The 17,041-nt window shown below is 50.1% G+C and overlaps 2 protein-coding genes across 2 annotated transcripts in view; one reads left to right on the top strand and one right to left on the bottom strand.

Moving 5' to 3' along the window:
* Nucleotides 1-2,378, bottom strand: part of CIAPIN1 (cytokine induced apoptosis inhibitor 1) — a 20,216-nt gene extending 17,838 nt beyond the window's left edge. The window contains exon 1 of the mRNA XM_089781426.1: nt 2,288-2,378. The gene's annotated coding sequence lies outside the window, so the exon portion shown is untranslated. The remainder of the gene's footprint in view (nt 1-2,287) is intronic.
* Nucleotides 2,311-17,041, top strand: COQ9 (coenzyme Q9). The gene is made up of 9 exons (XM_089781425.1): nt 2,311-2,450; nt 3,557-3,719; nt 4,491-4,626; nt 4,970-5,112; nt 8,780-8,864; nt 10,117-10,221; nt 13,470-13,625; nt 13,846-13,899; nt 16,719-17,041. The coding sequence occupies exons 1-9, from the start codon at nt 2,393-2,395 to the stop codon at nt 16,752-16,754; spliced, it is 936 nt and encodes a 311-aa protein (XP_089637551.1). The 5' UTR covers nt 2,311-2,392; the 3' UTR covers nt 16,755-17,041.

Raw genomic sequence — 17,041 nt, 5'->3', positions numbered from 1 at the left:
GCCTTCACATGCATTGTTAACAGCTATGAGGGAGCAAAGCTTGGAGGGCTGTTACTGCCATTGGTGAGCATTTTAAACACATTTCCTCATGCAGATCTTGTTAAGGAGAACATAGGAAAGGGAGGATTAATCCCCTTGGAGCAGCAGAGCCAGGCAAGTGCTTAACAGGGATTAGGAAATAGCCACATGGAGGAGTTTCACAGATGGGATGCCAAAGTGGGTATTAGCATAATTGGAAATAAAACCATTTTCTTGAGGGATGCTGGAAAAGATCCAGTTCACTCTGATCAGTGGAAAAATCATTGGTTTTATCGCTTATCTGATAAGTACATAATATTTACAGGAGTGATATATGCACCTCACCATGACAGACACCAGAGAGACAAACTGGATTTTGTGGCATCAGCCACAGAAGTTCCATGCCACGAATGGGTCTTGGGAAAGAACAGGTCTTCAAACAGAGGTATAAAACCTTTGATCTTAAGCTACCTTTTTTTACCAACCTAATGCTTATCGCCTGGCTACACTTCAGAAAGACCACTGACATGAATTCACTGGGACCAACACAGTTTTCTTTGAAGCTTTCTTTTTACTATCAACGTTTTACGTTTTAAGCAAAGTTTTATTATGTGAATGCCCGGTCATGTCAGCAATTGAGAGGTAACCAAAACATCTCACATGACTGGGCTCTCTCTTCAAAACCAAGGACGCTACATTATGCTCATGGAGAGAGAGATGATTCCTTAAAGATTTTAATACCGCACTTGAGAAATTGGGACACACCCAAAGTTCACCACACAAACTGGTTTCTTGAGTTGGTAATAAATCTGGCACTTGGAAAGGTTCAAACAAACAAAAAAAACCCTCCTTCCCACAATAAAATACCCTCCCCGACAATTAAATTGCCTGAGCCACACTTCTTAATACAAAAACAGAGTGGAGGAGGCTTTTAATAAGGCTTCCTGATATTTGGCAATGGAGGAAGCATGCTGGTAAATCAAAAGAACATTCCTGGTCATCATCATCATCAACACCAGTTGGTGTCTGATGCCTCTCTCACGATTTCCTTCCCTCTTTCCCTGTCCAGTGCGGAGTGGCTTAGTTTCTGTAGACTAGCTCCACACCAATCTACTGTACCATCTCCCCATTCTCTGTGGGGTCTCCCTCTCCTATTCGAACCATCCATTATGCCAAATACCAAGGTCTTGACTTGTGTTTCAGAGCAAGTCAGACCAGACAGCCAAGGGCAGCCGAGGTAGCCAGTCGAAAAGCTCTTGCCAGGGCCTCGTTAGCAAAGTCGAGAGCCGGTTGTTAGCACGTGGCACGGCCCCTCTCCCCTCCCAGGAGCAGGCCAAGGATCAAAGCCCAGCGGATCCGAGGGAAGCAATCACAAAATGAGGATCAGACTAAATGAAAAGTCAGAAGAGACCCCCCCCCCCCCGACCCATGCACCGAAGGGCCAGCAGGCAGATGTTTCTGTACATGGGGGGCAGGACCCATTGGCTTCTCCTGCCCAGGGCTGGCCTGGCTCTGGCTCGCAGAGGCAGCCCCGGAGGGGAGACCTGCCAGGGCAAGCCCTGGGCACATGCCCAGCCTGGTGTGTGGGGGAGAGTTACCAGGGGAATGGTCAGGGGCCTCCCTGCTCCCGTCGGAGGGCGGTGGGGAGACTGGGAAGGGGGGGTAGGGACGGGCCCTGGTCCCCGGGCTCGGGGGGGGGGGGGCAAGGGCTACGAACCTGCACCCTCAGGGCAGACCTTGCCCCCGAGGGGCGGGGCGATGCTGCCCAGGCAGGGCGGGGGGGGGGATGAGGATAAAGGGCCCCCCCCCGAGAGGCGGGGCGATGCTGCCCGGGCAGGGCGGGGGGGATGAGGATAAAGGGCCCCCCCGAGGGGCGGGGCGATGCTGCCCAGGCAGGGCAGGGGGGATGAGGATAAAGGGCCCCCCCGAGGGGCGGGGCGATGCTGCCCAGGCAGGGCGGGGGGGATGAGGATAAAGGGCCCCCCCGAGGGGCGGGGCGATGCTGCCCAGGCAGGGCGGGGGGGATGAGGATAAAGGGCCCCCCCGAGAGGCGGGGCGATGCTGCCCAGGCAGGGCGGGGGGGATGAGGATAAAGGGCCCCCCCGAGAGGCGGGGCGATGCTGCCCAGGCAGGGCGGGGGGGATGAGGATAAAGGGCCCCCCCGAGGGGCGGGGGGGGGATGAGGATAAAGGGCCCCCCCGAGGGGCGGGGCGCTGCTGCCCGGGCAGGGCGGGGGGGATGAGGACAACGGCCCCCCCGCCCCACTCACCTGCCGCCGCGGCCGCGCTCCCGCCCCGTCATCCGCCCGCGCGCTCCGCCCCCGCCCCCGGCGCGCCGCGCTGACGGCTCCGGCCCGGCCCTGCCCGCTTCCAAGATGGCGGCGGCGGGGAGCCTGCGGAGGGCGGGCTGGGGGCTGCTGCGCTGCCCGCCGGGTGAGGGCCCGGGGCGCGCTCGGGGCACCAGCGCCGTGTCCTTGCGGGGGGCGCTGCAGGGGGCGGGGCGGGGTGGGGCGTTGCAGAGGGCGGGGTGGCGGGGTGGGTGGGGGGGGCGTTGCAGAGGGCGGGGTGGCGGGGTGGGTGGGTGGGGGGGCGTTGCAGAGGGCAGGGGGGGCGGGGGGGCGCTGCAGAGGGCAGGGTGGGGGCTGGGTGCGGGGGGGCGCTGCAGGGGGTGGCGCTGCAGAGGGCAGGGCTAGGGACTGGGGCCAGCGGGGTGGCCCTGCAAAGAGTGGGGTGCCAATGGGGTGGTGCTGTGAAGCACCATTTACAGACACCCCTGGCTGGCCTTGGTGCCCTGTAATGGTGCCCCAGGGGCATGTGGCCAGCTCTGCGGTTAAGGAGATGTAGGAGTTGACCATTTAACTAAACCGATATATATTTACTGAGCACCAAGGTGGCCCCAGACACTGCACAGATGGAAAGAGATGACTTGTGCCCCAAGGAACTTGCAAACAGAATCACACGCTGGCGGTAGAGTTCACACACATTGTCGGTCTAGGTGCACGCTCTGCCGTGTTTGTGTCTAACTGGCTATTTGAGTGCCAATGGCATCCTACTGCTGGTGTTTGCATCCTTTGGGTACTGGGTCGTGAACCAGACGCTCCCCTGGCTTTGGTAAACTCTGGTTGTCAGAGCATAGCAGGGGCTCAAATGGCACCGAGACACTGGGTGCTAAGGAAAAGCAGATGCCCAGTTGACAAGGGGATACTCTATAGTACGTGAGAGTGAACTAGGTGTGTAATCAGTATTCAGGTACCCAGAGCCATGTATGTCTGTTGCCAAAGCGCTAATGGGCAATTGTTGAGTACCTGCCATGACAAAAATTGTGAAATCCTCTGCTGTTTGGGATAAGATCACAAACTGCAGGATTTTTTCCTACCAAAAACAAAACCCCTTCCCTATATGTTAAGCACACAAATATTAGCTGCAGGTGAATGGACATTTTTCTGGGGCGCAGACTAGTTCCTTCAGTCGGTTTCCTTTCTCATTCACCCCTTATGCCTTTAAAGTAGACCAGCTGACTCGCATGGTTTCCATTTCAGTGCTCAGGTGCCCGGCTCAGCGTGCCTTCTATGCCTCAGCTCTGCTGAGGAGAGCCTCAGATGAACAGAAACAGGAGCTGCCACCATCTTCCTCGCAGCAACGTTATGAATCACACCCACCAGGTGACCGGCCTGACCAGGAGCCCCAGCGCTCCCACCACAGGTACCTACGTAGCCAGGCCCAAGACTCTCCTGCTGAGAAAGGGATTGGAGGTAGCAGTTTGAGCCCATGGGAAATCATGGATTCCAGATTCAATCCAGGACTCAATATATTTATTATTCGTGTATCTGTGTGTGCTGTTCAGTTCTGCTCTATTCTCTGAGCCATCCTTGGCAGGATGCATAGCAGGTGCTGCAGTTTTAGATTTTTGGTAACATGACAGTTAGGAAACAAAAAACAGGACTATGTAGCACTTTAAAAACTAACAAGATGGTTTATTAGGTGATGAGCTTTCATGGGCCAGACCCACTTCCTCAGATCAAACAGTGGAAGAAAATTGGCACAACCATATATACCAAAGGATACAATCAAAAAAAATTAACACATATGAAAAGGACAAATCAAATTTCAGAACAGAAGGGGGATGAGAGAGGGGGAGGTAAATGTCTGTGAGTTAATGATATTAGAGGTGATAATTGGGGAAGCTATCTTTGTAATGGGTAAGATAATTAGAGTCTTTATTCAAACTTGGGCGTAAGGTGTCAAATTTAAGCATGAATGACAGTTCAGAGGATTCTCTTTCAAGTGTAGTCTTAAAAGGCCCTTGAAGCAGGATGCTGGTAATCAAGTCGTTGAGACAATGTCCTTTCTGGTTGAAATACGAACTCTGTGCGTATTGGTATCTGCCAGTGGTGACAGAAAAAAAGGATGTAGAGTCCTGGGTTTTGATATCTGATGTTGTTGTTATAGTGAGGGAATTCTCCCTTCTTGTAGTTACACTGACCAGGGTGGTGAGGAATCGGAGGACTATGAAAGTGAAGAACAGCTGCAGCAGCGAATCCTGACAGCAGCGCTGAAGTTTGTGCCTGCTCACGGTTGGACAGCAGATGCCATTGCAGAGGGAGCAAAGGTATGTGGCTGGAGGGACAGAGAGGATGTAAGAAATTAGAGGGAGATGCACTTCAAAGAGACCCAGGGCCAAATTCTTCCCTTACCCTGGAACAACTTCAGGGAAAATCAGTAGTGTTGAGCATGCCTGTAAAAACGGGGCAGAACTGTTGACACAGCATAGCACAGCAAGGGCACTGAAAGATCTGGGAAAAGAGGTTGGTAGGGTTGCGCTTTATAAAGTAACTTCATTCTGCTTTGAATTTGTGTGATGGCTTTTACCAAATCAAATACCGAACTGCATTCCCTGCTTGATACCTGTTTGGTAGTTGGTGACCTACTCGGATTCTCCTTCCTTCCCACAGTCACTGGGCCTCTCTGTTGCTGCAGCAGGGATGTTTCACACTGATGGCAGTGAGCTGATCCTGCATTTTGTGTCCCAGTGCAACTCTGAGCTCTCTAATCTGCTGGAACAACAGCAAAAACTGGTGCAGCTGGGCCAGGCAGAGTGAGTAGCCTGTGTTGCATGTCAAACTAGAAAACTTACTCCTGTAGAAATGAACCCATCCATACAGACACGTGCTTGCATAGGTGGGCCAGAGTTGAGAGACGGGAAGGATGCACCTCCTCTGTTAAGTTTGGACAGAGGTTGTCACAGACTCATAGGTCGTGCCCACATTTGGCCTGTATGGTCCCTGGAGGGAACCTCCTTCACTGCATTAGCTCCTTCTCAGAGGTTCACTCTCTCTTGGGTGTGAGCCCCTCCACCTCCTGGAATGGCACCTCTCTGAACCTCCAGCACGCCTCTCTCTCACCTTGGGCCTCCTCGCGGGGTTCAATTGCTCTGGACTCTGGGGCTCTACTCCCAGCGGGAATAATGCAACTCTGTTCTCTAGACTGAAGCGTCTCTCAGCCAGCATAAAACAGGAGGGCTTACTGAGCATATCAGTACAGCATAGGAACTCTCAGGGCCTGTAGGGTTGGCCTCCCTCAGCACAGCATGTCTCTGGGTATGTCTACACTTACACCCTCTTTCGAGAGAGGGATGCAAATGAAGACATTGGAAATTGCAAATGAGGCCGGGATTTAAATATCCCGTGCTTCATTTGCATAATCGCATTATGGCGCTATTTTGAAATTGCGCTATTTCGAAATAACAGACGCTGTTAAGACATGGTTATTTTGAGAGAAAACCCTTCTCTCGAATTAACTGGTAAATCTCATTGTATGAGGAATAAGGGTTATTTTGAGAGAAGGGTTTTCTCTGGGTATGTCTACACTACAAAGTTAATTCAAACTAACAGACGTTAGTTCGAATTAACTTTGATAGGCGCTACACATGCAAACCGCTAGTTCGAACTTAATTCGAACTAGCGGTGCGCTTAATTCGAACTAGGTAAACCTCATTCTACGAGGACTAACGCCTAGTTCGAATTAACTAGTTCGAATTAAGGGCTGTGTAGCCACTTAATTCGAACTAGTGGGAGGCTAGCCCTCCCCAGCTTTCCCTGGTGGCCACTCTGGGCACCACCAGAGAAACTCTTCTGCCCCCCTCCTGGCCCCGGAGCCCTTAAAGGGGCACGGTCTGGCTACGGTGCCCGTGCCAGGTGCAAGCCTGCCAGCACCCAGCCAGCAGACCCTGCACCTGGCACGGCTCGAGCCGGCCACCCGCTGCCACCCAGCCCTCCGCCTCTTCCCGGGACCAGGCTGGCGGCTCCCGGGAGCCTGCCCAGGTCCGCAAGAGGCGGGCGCCCGCCTGGTCTAGTGCAGACATCGTGGACCTCATCCACGACCTCCGCACTAGGCACAGGAAAGTGGCCATCTAGGGCAGGAGAGCTGCCAGCCTGGCCACCCAGGAGCAGGTTGGCATGAAAATCAAGGTGGTCCACTGAGACCCCCGACCCTGAGCCCTGAGCTTAGAATGGCCGTACTGGGTCAGACCAAAGGTCCATCTAGCCCAGTAGCCTGTCTGCCGACAGCGGCCAACACTAGATACCCTGGAGGGGATGGACCGAAGACAATGATCAAGCCATTTGTCTCGTGCCATCCATCTCCAGCCTTCCACAAACAGAGGCCAGGGACACCATTCCTATCCCCTAGCTAATAGCCAACCTTCATGACTTTATCTCACTTCTCTTTAAACTCTGTGGTAGTTGTAGCCTTCACAGCCTTCTGCAGCAAGGAGTTCCACAGGTTGACTATTTGCTTTGTGAAGAACAACTTTCTGTTGTTAGTTTGAAGCCTGCTACCCATTCATTTCATTTGGTGTCCTCTAGTCCTTCTATTATGGGAACTAATGGAGAACTTTTCTTTATGCACCCTCTCCACACCATTCATGCTTTTATAGACCTCTATCATATCCCCTCTCAGTCTCCTCTTTTCTAAGCTGAGAAGTCCCAGTCTTTTTAGCCTCTCTTCATATGGGACCTGTTCCAAACCCCTGATCATTTTAGTTGCCCTCCCCTCTCCCACCTCTTTTCCCAGTCTCCCCGAGTTTTGTTCAATTAAGAGAGTTTCTATTTTTGAACACACGTGTCCTTTATTTTGTACATCAGGAAGGGGGGTTAGGGAGGGGTAAGTGGAAGGAGGTGAGGGAGGAATGGGGTACGAGCCCCCGATGGGGAGGACTGGGCTGGCTCTGCGGGCTCCTCAGGGTGGAAACTCTCCTGAAGCCCCTTGATTGACCCCCCCCCCCTTCCCCTCCGGATGGCAGCTTGCGGCAAGTGCAGCCGGGCTGATGGCCGAGTGCTGTGATGTGCCGAGTGTGGGCAATCAGGGCACTCCAAGCCAGGACTGCTTTGCAAGCGGGGAACCCCTGAGAACTGTCTGTCCGGAATGGGGGTCGGGTCCCTTTAAGCACAGCCCTCGGCTAGCCTAAGACAGCATCTCCACACTCTGATGCCCTGCCGGCACTGCTTCCGGCCATCCTTAACCTAGGTTCAGGGTCCACTCAATGTGGACATGCTAGTTCGAATTAGCAAAATGCTAAGTCGAACTAGTTTTTAAGTCTAGATGCACTAGTTCGAATTAGCTTAGTTCGAATTAACTAATTCGAATTAAGTTAGTTCGAATTAGTGCTGTAGTGTAGACGTACCCTCTCAAAGTAACCGTGTCTTAACAGCATGTTATTTCGGAATAGTGCCATAATGCTGTGGAAGAAAACATTGTCCTCACTCTGCGTTGTGTTTAAGCAACAAATAGCCAGAGGCAGTTTTATTACGAGCTGCAGCAAGGGAAAAACTGGTTCGGACAGGGGGGAAGCCCCCCCCCGAGGCAGATCTTCGAATACAAGCAATTATGAAGCAGTTTATATACTGTCCATTAGATATAATAACAATAACAATTAGTCTCCTTCCCATTCCAAACACCAATGGCTAACAGTTATTTAGTTCCACCCAGATGCTCCTTATCTCAAGGTCCCTGCCAGAGTCAGCGTTCTACCCTTATCTCCGTATGGAGGCGAGAGGCGAAGGCAGCGTCTAATCACAGATCTCGCGTTGTAGGCCTCAGACTTAGCCTGACTCTTGCTGTCTTGTTAACAAGACCAAGATGGCTGCACATAAATTCCCTTATTCCCGCCTCCACAATGCCATTATGCAAAAGAAGCGCGGGATATTTAAATCCCAGCTTCATTTGCAATTTTGAATGTCTTCATTTGCATCCCTCTCTCGACAGAGGGAGCAAGTGCAGACACTACCCTCTGCGTGCCTTCTCCCTTTGCCCAGTCCAGAAGCCCTGTCCTTCCAGTTGAGGCTCTGAAATCCCTCTCCAGCAGCTCCTCCCTGAGCCCCTCTGTTTTTTGCCTCTCTTCTCCTCCATCCTTTGTCCGTGTCCCCTGCCCCATACCGCCTGGAACTTGCTATCTGGTTACCGGAGTCCTCTCTCCACAGCCCTTTGTCCTTCCACTGGCCAGAACTGGCTGTGCCATCTGATCTGGGTCTCCAGCTCCGTTCTCCAGGCTACTAGCTGGAGTCCCCAGTGCCATGCTGATTCCTGTAACAACAAACTCCCTCTCCCCTCACCGTGTTAAACCAGTAACACCCAGCAACATGCCGCATGCAAATCCCTTGAAACCTCCACAAACCTCCCACTTCATCACAGAGATTCAAAACCTTAAAAATGAAAATTCACAGTTGCATTTTTGGCAGCTAGAAACGTTGTTTGTCCTTTTCCAGGAAGAAGAAGACAGATCAGTTCCTGAGAGATGCTGTGGAAGCCAGACTGAGGATGCTGATTCCGTACATTGAGAAATGGCCCCAGGTACAAAACCTGCAGATTGTTTTTTTTTTTTTAAATATGTCACTGAAGCTGCTTAATCCCCTAGCACGCATGTTTTAATCTCTCCATCAGACCAGTCCAAAGCTGGGTGTGAAATCCATACTGGATAGTTCCTTCCAGATGTAAGGGGCTGTCCTTGGAGGGTAACAGCTGTCAGCAGGGTGTCCTTTCATAGAATTATAGAGCTGGAAGGGACCTCAGGAGGTCATCAAGTCCAGCCCCCTGCCCAAGGCAGGACCAATCCCAACTAAATAACCCAGCCAGGGCTTTGTCATTCTACAATGGCCAACATCTCATGATGCTTCCTTTCCAGTCAGGTGCTCCAAAGGGAGTTCAGCTTCTTTGCTGGATAGCTCCTGCACTCAAATTGCAAGTCAGGTTCCTTGTAGCATTGGTCCTGAGGTCTGAGGTCTGCTGCATTCTGCTCATCTGATGCTTGCAGATGGAAAAGTGGTGCTTATTTGCTTCTGCAGTCTAACAATCAACTCTTAAAACCACTAAGGCAACTTGTGGGAACTTTGATTTAGCTGCCTCCTTTCTTGGGCCAGAAGATTAGGAGACTTGTGCAGGTGAAGTGCTCAGTTCCTGTGGGGGTTGGTATAGTGTTAGTAACTACCAGCTAATCGAGAAGCGTCATGCCTGGGTTGGATAGCTTCATCCCATTTTCCCAACAGAGAGAGGAGAGATAGCATTACTCCTGCCTTTCTAAAACTGTGGCTCCTAACCCCCCCCCTCCCCGGGGTGTTACGAGCAACTTAGAGGAGGGTTGCAGTATCACAGTTTGAGATCCCCTGCATTACTCTCTTAGTTGTACTGTGAAGGAGTACAGAGGCCTCCCCGTGGAGGATGGGTGTGCTCCTTATTGCAAGAAAGAGGCACCAATAGAATTCAGAATGGCCCTGCCACTCAGGGAGAAGCCCCAGGAAAGAGCCTAAAGTTAGCTGCACGGGATTGGGCATGCTGTCTGCTCAGGGTGGAGGCAGAACGGTAGCGATATGCAGGTCTTGGCAAGCGGCGCCGAGCCCTGCTCGCCAGCCTCGCGGTTTGGCACGCTGCGCATGCTGATTGTGCTGTGGCGCTGTGCCGGCCTAAAATGTACTTGCCCCGGATGAGTAGATTGACTAATTTGTCAAGCCCTGGCGATATGGGTGGGGTGTGTGTGTGCGCAAAAGATAACGTGTTGGTTGATTTGTTTTAATGCTTCTTTCCACTTGTCTGTCTCCCTCCTTCTCAGGCTGTAAGCATTCTGCTGCTTCCACACAACATCCCTGCCAGCCTAAACCTCCTCACTAGTATGGTAGATGATATGTGGCACTATGCAGGAGACCAGTCCACTGATGTAAGTCCTGGTGCCTTGCAGACACACTAGTTGTACCTTTTAGCACTGCGTCACCATGCGAAGGACTCACATGTGCACTGTAAATCGCATTGGCTTCTGAGCAAGGCCTTTATCCCCGGTGGAGCAGTGAGTAAGGACAATGTTTTCAGAAGATTAAGTTCCCATTTTCAGCAGACACCTAGAAAAAGTCCTTTCAAAGTCTGTGGGACGTAGACACCTTGTAGGATTTTCAAAAGCCTAGCTGCATGTCTAAGTTCCTAAATACCTTCAACATTGTCTCTCCTTCCCATTGACTTTCATTGAAATATAGGCTCTTAAGTCACTATTGAAAACAGAATGTTATTGTGAGAGGGTGAATGGCAGAATCCCCTCAGGGTTGCCCCCTGGTGGGCTGATCACGCCACTGACGCCTGCCTTCCTGCTCTCCGGGGCTCCCCACCACCTGTCCCGCTAGACAGATCCCCTGGTCTCCCCTAGATCAGGTACAGAGTTGGGGTTACTGCCCCCTGAGCCAGTTCAGCTCCAGGAGGGTTCCAGTACCCAGGAAACCAACCCCTAAAGGAGTCCAAAGCCCCAAATAAATCTGCCTTACTCTGTATAAAAGTACTCAGTTTAAAAGTGTTATGCACAGAAAGCTTATAAGGTCTGTCCACTTTCTCAGTGAAAGAGAGATGTACAGTGGTTGCTCCCACACCCGGAGGGAACAATTAGTTGCATTGCTTTACATCATCATGAACCATGTCCAGGAATTCTTCCTGAACAACCAAATCACACATGCCTTCAAAGCTTGATTCCTTTCCCACCCACCCACTTATTTAGCAGATCTTTCAGTTGGTTCACATAAGCCACCTTACTATGCCCAGCCCATCCTTTAAAGGGCTCTGTATTACACCTGAAACTGACAGGGTGAAATCTGAAACTGTTTTAAAACCAAATCCTTGAATTTACCATAGCTGGCGGCATCAGCAGGAGACATCCTATTGAATATGTCCCTTTCAGCTTCACAACCAGAGTAGTCATTTTCTGATTGTCAGGAATCGAATGGATGGTGCACAGTTTTTCAAAAGTGATCAAACATTTGGCAATGTCTGTAGATTCATCATTAATAACCCCAACTCTGTGCCATGGGTGGAGTCTGGCCCAGCAGGATAGGGTGGTGAGAAGCCCCGGAGGACAGGAAATCAAGCATGATCAGCACACCGGGAGCCAGCCCCAAGGGGACTTTGTGACCGTTGTCTCTCAAGTAACTTATGTGCTTTTGAAAATTGTGCCTGTGTCTTTAGTCCTGCCTAATTACAGCCAGTTATAAAAGGTTCCACTCTTTGTCCCAGCCATGGTGATAACAATGTTCTTTTTTTTAAGACCCAAACTCATTTTGCAATTTTATATGAGTATAACTCAGTAACAGAAAAGTTGGTCCAAACGTTTCTGTTAGGGCTACTGTCTCCACCACTGAGGATAGTATGTGCAGTTCTCAAAACAGCTACCTAAAAATAACAGCAGCTTATTAAAGCCTTCATCTTTCTGGCAGGAAATAAAAGCCGAATAAATGATAACTTTAATTAAGGCAAATAATAAATTATTTTAATTCATGTAAACATCAGTAGGGAATAAGGAAAGCCAAATAAGCCATCTTAACAAACTACTTTAATAAACTTCATGGAGTATAAAATAGCTACTGCAGTGGAAAAATAAATGAGGTGACAGAACAATGAAAGAAATAAAACCAGAAAGCAGCTGAAAGGAGATGATCACCCCAGGACATTCAAGTTCCTGATGGATTCTGAAAGCCAGTGATGACGCTTCAGAGGCTGGGCCTAAACAGCTGTTTCTGAAAGTCTCCCTGGAACCTTTGAAGTGGAAGAACCTGTCTTTCACAGCCTCACTACTTCGGAGGGAGCCACCAAGTTGTCGGTGGGGAGCTGTGAAGCAGTTTCCCCAGGAGGGAGTTAGCTCAGTCACGTGCACTAGGACAGTCTGGAACTCAGATGGAGCTCTCCGCCCCGTACTTGTGCACCTGTGGTGCGTGCTTTCAAGCAACAAGGGAGCAAAGGCAAAGAATGGGATGCATCTGGTCTACAACTGGCTATGTGGAGGGTGAAGGGGAGTAAAAGTTTGCAAGCTTGTGGGGTAACTGGTTCTCTCTGAGCTACTACCCTTTACAAAGGCTTGAATCCCTGGCAAATCACAGATGGGGGTTGGTTCTGAATGTAGGATTTATTATACTGTAGCAGGCCATTTGTCTTCATGTCCAGTATTATAGCTGTATATTGGCTGATACAAATACTGTGAAGAAATGTCTGCTCTCCCACAATGCCCCTGACCGACAGGACAGTGCAGAAGAGGATACGGTTGGATTCCGTCTTGACCTCTGCAGCAAACCTATTTGCACTCTGAATCAGGCAGTGCTGGGGTTAACTTTTGGTCAGGAATGTTCTACGTGCTGCTTTTTCTCCCTGGGACTTAAAAACCTCCAGGGATGGAGAGTCCACCACCTCCCTAGGGAATCCATTCCAGTGCTTTGCCTAATATCTAACCTAGACCTCCCCCACTGCAACTTAAGACCATTGCTCCTCATGCTCTCATCTGTCACTACTGAGAACAGCCTCTCTCCATCCTCTTTGGAACTCCCCTGCTATCAAATCCCCCCTCACTCTTCGCTTCTGCAGATTAAACAAGCCCAAATCCCTCAGCCTCTCCTCATAAGTAAAATGCTCCAGCCCCCTAATCATTTTGGTTGCCCTCCTCTGGACTTTCTCCAATGCATCCACATCCTTTCTATAACGGGGGCCCAAATCTATTGGATGCAATAGATTTCAATAGAAGTTAGAAGCCTAAATTTCTTTGTATATCTGAGCCGTACTGTCTTGTCTGCTGAGGTGTCCCTTCATCCCTGGGTCAGTAACTACACCGTTGATATCTGGAGGGGGAGATTATTTCTATTTTCTCACTCCCCTTCCCAGGTCAATTTATGAGTAATGTTCCTTGCAAGCTGTGCGCTTGTTTGGCTGCTCAGGAGAAATTCAAATCCTGCCCAGCTGATTTGCAGAGCTCCAACAGCTGGGCTGTTTGTTTCTATCGGTGGTGCACATTCACACATGCCTTGCTGCACATAAAACTGAATTCCGCACGTGGATGGGAAAAATCCATACATGGCTGTTACAGATTAGAGGAAACATGGTGTTATGAGATCTGCTTTCTTACTGGACAGGACTTAATCTTCCGTTTCATGGTTCATGTCCTTGCAGATTAATTGGTACACTCGTCGGGCAGTGCTGGCCGGCATCTACAACACCACGGAGCTGGTGATGATGCAGGACTCGTCATCTGACTTTGAAGAGACTTGGCATTTCCTAGAAAACAGAATAGCTGATGCCATGACGATGGGCCATACAGCTAAGCAGGTAATACATAGGCCATGACTACACTGCATTCCCAGGGTTTGTTTCCGCTTGAGCAGACCTAGCGAAGCTACCTAGCTTCAGTATTGTATCACTGAGTGTATACACCCCTCCATCACAGCAACACATATTGACAATCAACCGCACGTGCGTAACCCTGTCCTATGAGCCTGTACAAGTGTAAAATCAGCAGAAAGCTACAACGTGTTCTTGTCTTGCCTAGGTACAGTCAACAGGAGAAGCACTCGTCCAGGGCCTAATGGGAGCTGCAGTCACTGTAAGTAGTGTTGAAAGCAGAGCGTCTAAAGAGCAGACTTGGTGTTGGTTTGCTCTTCATCCCAAGTTTAAAATCCAGCTGAGAGAGTCTTTCTATGGGGGTGGGGGGGGAGTAGCTAAGTGTCAGCTGCTTTGCTGCTGGAGCTTCAAGTCACCAGCATCTGGAGATTGTTTTTCTGGGGTGGAAAGTATTTAAATCAGGGTGGGCAAAAGAGCTTCCACGGGCCGATTCTGGCCCTTCAAGCCAGTTGATCTAGCCTGCGGCTGCTCTGCCACTCCCCCGCCCCCAAACATTCAAGACCTGGGGATGCGGGAGTGCATGAAGTTTCCCCCCCTCTCCAGGGGTGCGCAGCACCAGAGGGAACCACCAGCTGTTTTGTGAGAACTGCCACACACCCCTTGCAGGGAGGGGGCAGGGAGGCAAAAACGTCATGCGATCCCCTGCCTTCAGGCCTTAATTGGCCTGGGAATGTGCAAAGTCTCCTTCCACTGCCAGGGGCCCGTGGCACATAGAGGGAACCACCAGCTGTTCAAAATAGCTGCTGGTTCTCTCTCGACACTGGGGGGTGGGGAGGGAAGGAAGTGGAGCTAAGACTTCACGTGCTCCCTCACCCCCATGCCAATCAGGGTCTGTGGGTGGGGAAGCACAGGTAGTGTTTTGGCCCCACACCTTCCCAGGCAGCCTGGGGCCACTTCAGAAATGTGTAACGTGACCCCACTTCAAAAATTATTACCCACCCGATTTAAATGGTCTGCTGATTTCCCTATCCACAACACAGTGCAAAAAAAAACCCCAACAAAAAATGTAGCTGCAGGTTGGATGTTAGAGGATTGGGTGAGGGAGGATGGAAAGGGAGGAGGAGCGGTCACAAGAAATACTTTATCAGTCTTTTCTCCTTGTAATATCTTTCCTGGTCAGTGACTAAATTAGGGACTTTAAGGAAAACAAGGGTATTTCCTGTAATAGTGTTTGGTTAAAGAGTTAGGAGTGCATTTCCCTTGAGTCAGTCCTGAAATCCTGCTCCAGTTCTTTGGTTAGGCGATACAGTGCTGCAGAAGAGATCTCTGCTCAGGTAAGATGTAAGACCAAGTTCTTGACCACTTGTGATGGCTAAATACCCCCTGGACACATCTTACGAGAGGCAGGGGTGCTTGTACCAGTGTCCTGGCCAAACTGCTAGCCTGGGATTATGTTCTGGATTAAATGACTTCTACAATTTCATTTGAATATGGTGTTCTCTTCTGTCACTAAAAACTGCTGTGTGCCTCTGCAGAGTTGGTAGCATGGCTGTGACACAAAGTGATTCCTCTGGGTTTATAACTGATAAAGTGCTTTGAGTTCCTTTGGGATGAAAGGGTGCTAAGCAAATAGATTATATCACACTGTTATTTTAGCAAGCAAGCCTGTCGGCACTGTGCTCCTATAATGCGTTTCTCTACAGCACAGATCACACGTGCAACAAAACAAACTTTCCACTAACAGAAATAAGCTTTTTTTCATGAATTGGAACAGTTGGTGCTGCCTGTCGCAGGTCTTAAGGATTAAATTCACAACCCTGGATAGGTCACTTATCCTTCGCCGCAGACTGGGAGGGTTTTTCCTGCCATTTGTTGAAAGGACTCTAGGCTCCTTTGCCACAGAAAATCTGCGTCTGTGTTAGAGCTGCTGCCAATCTCATCACTATAGATTTATTCCGCTTGCACCAGGGATTGGGGCACATCCTATTGGAGATTTAACGTATCTGAGCATCTGTTACGTTACTTACAAAGTGAGCAAAATTAAAGGAGTTTAAAGGGGTCATTTTAGTTCAGTAGTTCAAAAGCAGAACGTTAATGATGGGAGGAGTCCAAGGGTTGAAATTGTTCCTTCCAAGTCCAAGGTTGGAACTCCTACACAGGGGCACTAAGGCCTTGTCTAGACTCCATGGCTCCCATGATCTACTTCAGCCATGCACACAGCATAGCTGAAATTGACATGCTCACAGAGGCGTCTTGCCTGTGGTAAGGTCAGAGGGGCTGCTCTCATGTCAACACAGAAGTACCAGTATCAGTGGAGCCTGCTCGGAGATCTATTTATCATGTCAACAGCAGATGTGATAAATGGATGGCCAGTGGATCAATGGCTGCAGTGTAGACAAGGCCTCAGATCCCAGAGAGCTAGTCAAAGGAGTTAAATAAAAGGGGTTTGTATTAAGGATGGTAAGTATCAGGTAATTTACTAATCAAATAGTTGATGCATTTTTGCTGATCCCAGGCTCCAAGCGGTGCTGCCACTTTGAAATGTCGTGAGGAGCCCGACACCGGGCTCCTTGTGGCATTTCAAAGGAGCAGCACTGCATGGAGCAGCTGACCCTGGGCTCCATGCAGCGCTGCTGCTTTGAAGTACTCGCCTCTTCTCCCTCCCCTTGATTGCTGTCTCTGATAGAGGCGCGGGCAACTAGTCAACTAGTCCTTCACATCCCTAGTTTGTATTGCTTTCCAGGGGCACCTGTAGCCAATTCAAGAAGTGATGTTGATTGTGCTCTAGCGGGAGCCACCTGCTGCCCTCATTGTCTGGAGAGAAGGCTGACACCATTGCAAGAGAGGAGAGAATAGATGTAATTCCAGAGAACAGCCATTAGATAGGTGTGATGGTGAGCACACAATGTCTAGGAGTCCTTTCTGTAATCCCAGTCCGCCTGATATCTGCATAGTCCCTTTCTAGGGAGACAGATTTCCAATCATCTAGAAGGAACAGCCACACTGAACAGCCATCTACAACTGGTATTAATTACTCTAATCATTCTCTGATTTCTGCTCTGTTCTCTTGATGTGCTACAGGTAAAGAACCTGGCAGGATTAAACCAGAGGCGATGAAGAGGATGGGAGGTAGCTGAGAGGCTGGGCGATGCCTTTTGCCTGTAAGAAGATGGAAGGCAAAATCCCAGTGGGCCCAAGAACACAGAGCCATTCACAGCAGTGACCCACTGCAGCACTGTTAGAAATGCCCCCTGTGCAGAAGCTGGTTGGGCAGCATAGCGCAGGCCTCTCTAGGCTTCCTGTGTGTGCTCCCCTCCGATTAGACTTTCCTATGACCCCCCCATGTAATAACACTGATTGATTAGCTCATTAGACAATTGTGACTAAAGGTTGATTGAACTGAA

Source organism: Pelodiscus sinensis, chromosome 12, assembly GCF_052426305.1.
Source record: "Pelodiscus sinensis isolate ZL-2025 chromosome 12, ASM5242630v1, whole genome shotgun sequence".
NCBI lineage: Eukaryota > Metazoa > Chordata > Testudines > Trionychidae > Pelodiscus > Pelodiscus sinensis.
This window is presented reverse-complemented; position numbering and strand designations above follow the sequence as displayed.

What these genes read in the sequence shown, in the direction of transcription:
- COQ9 (XM_089781425.1), top strand. Translation starts at nt 2,393, where the DNA reads ATGGCGGCGGCGGGGAGCCTGCGGAGGGCGGGCTGGGGGCTGCTGCGC. An exon ending in CCCCAGCGCTCCCACCACAG is followed by an intron (nt 3,720 to 4,490) that starts GTACCTACGTAG and finishes CCCTTCTTGTAG; the next exon opens with TTACACTGACCAGGGTGGTG. An exon ending in CAGGAGACCAGTCCACTGAT is followed by an intron (nt 10,222 to 13,469) that starts GTAAGTCCTGGT and finishes ATGTCCTTGCAG; the next exon opens with ATTAATTGGTACACTCGTCG.